This window comes from Varroa jacobsoni, unplaced genomic scaffold (assembly GCF_002532875.2).
Source record: "Varroa jacobsoni isolate VJ856 unplaced genomic scaffold, vjacob_1.0 scaffold_89, whole genome shotgun sequence".
NCBI classification, from domain to species: domain Eukaryota; kingdom Metazoa; phylum Arthropoda; class Arachnida; order Mesostigmata; family Varroidae; genus Varroa; species Varroa jacobsoni.
The window spans coordinates 17,384-18,602 of NW_019212991.1; the positions used below are offsets into that span (position 1 = coordinate 17,384).

At 42.1% G+C, this 1,219-nt stretch overlaps 1 protein-coding gene across 1 annotated transcript; it reads right to left on the reverse strand.

Annotated features, from left to right (window-relative positions):
* Window positions 1-46: 46 nt before the first annotated feature.
* Window positions 47-920, reverse strand: LOC111263943 (transcription elongation factor SPT5). Its single transcript, XM_022839478.2, has 2 exons — window positions 831-920; window positions 47-624 (listed from the first exon to the last, which is right to left on the reverse strand). Exons 1-2 carry the CDS (start codon window positions 841-843, stop codon window positions 170-172), a joined length of 468 nt encoding a protein of 155 aa, XP_022695213.1. The 5' UTR covers window positions 844-920; the 3' UTR covers window positions 47-169.
* Between the last annotated feature and the right edge of the window lie 299 nt (window positions 921-1,219).

Sequence of the window (1,219 nt, forward strand, 5' to 3'; positions counted from 1 at the left end):
TTTATGATAAAAACAGCTAAATTGTACCATTTATGGGAGGTTATGCTAAAGGACTCGAAAATGATGGCTTTATTGTGCGCTCTATGTGAGCTCTTGCATGCAAACACGCTCCCGTTCCAGAGATGAATGTGTACCTATGGAGCACTGCATATATAAAGCATTATATGATTCATAGCTCATTTATGGCCGCTCCGAAGTTCACACATGCTGCGTCTAAATGTAAGGAAACAATATCCTCTGTAACTCGAACAACTTCGCCCATATACATCTCGTAGCATTCGTTCAAAGCTTTCACATGATCACTAACTTCGAAAAGTTGTTTTACTTCGTTTGCTTGGGATGCGCCGAAATGTTCCCGGCTGAGTAGAATAGATACGATGCACACGTCCGCACCAATCACCGTGCCCAATAGATTACGATGTTTACCTCCACAAAGGATAACATTATCACCAAGTGTAAACAGTTCACATCCTATTGTCCACTTCACGCCAGCATTGACCTGACTGTCGTTTCCAGCATCCTCGATACGTAAGTCTTGCCCATCGAACCTTTTCTTCTTGCGACACGTCCCGTTTCGACAGCGGTCGTCATCGTGAAGATAACGTTTCCTAGATGGTTGTCCGGCTGACAAAACCGTTTCGAAAGTTATTCTCATTGTAGCAAGTCGGCGAAAATACGCTAAAACCAACGTACTTCGGAAAATTCGGTAGTTTTGACAATGAAATCGAAAGGTCCTATAGAACGATTACGCAGGTTTAGATCCTATGGGTTTAGAACTAATATAGAATAGAAAGAAAATTGACTTTCAATTAAGTGTTGACGTCCATTACCTCTGTCCAGCATAGTTTCAGACGTTTGCTGTAGAAACAAGTACCATAAAACAACATAGCCCTACGACGCCAGCAATAACTAGGACTGAATTTATCTCAAGATTGCTCATTGACTCCGCCTACGCAGTCCCTCTCTCGTTGCTGCGATAGCTTATTCGGATGACTCACACTATAGCTTCTGTCTTCTTCGTTATGTCTTCGCTGTTGATGAGGTTGGCTGAATACAAGGTCCTTTGTAAGCCAGCTAGCTGGGGCGGGCAAGGGTTAGCGTGAAATTTCAAGCTTTGACAGAATTACTTCATAATATGATTTTCCATTGCAATTAATGCATCTCATTGTTTTAATACAGGACAATTAGCATTGCGGATGTTTATGGCAGTACAACACAC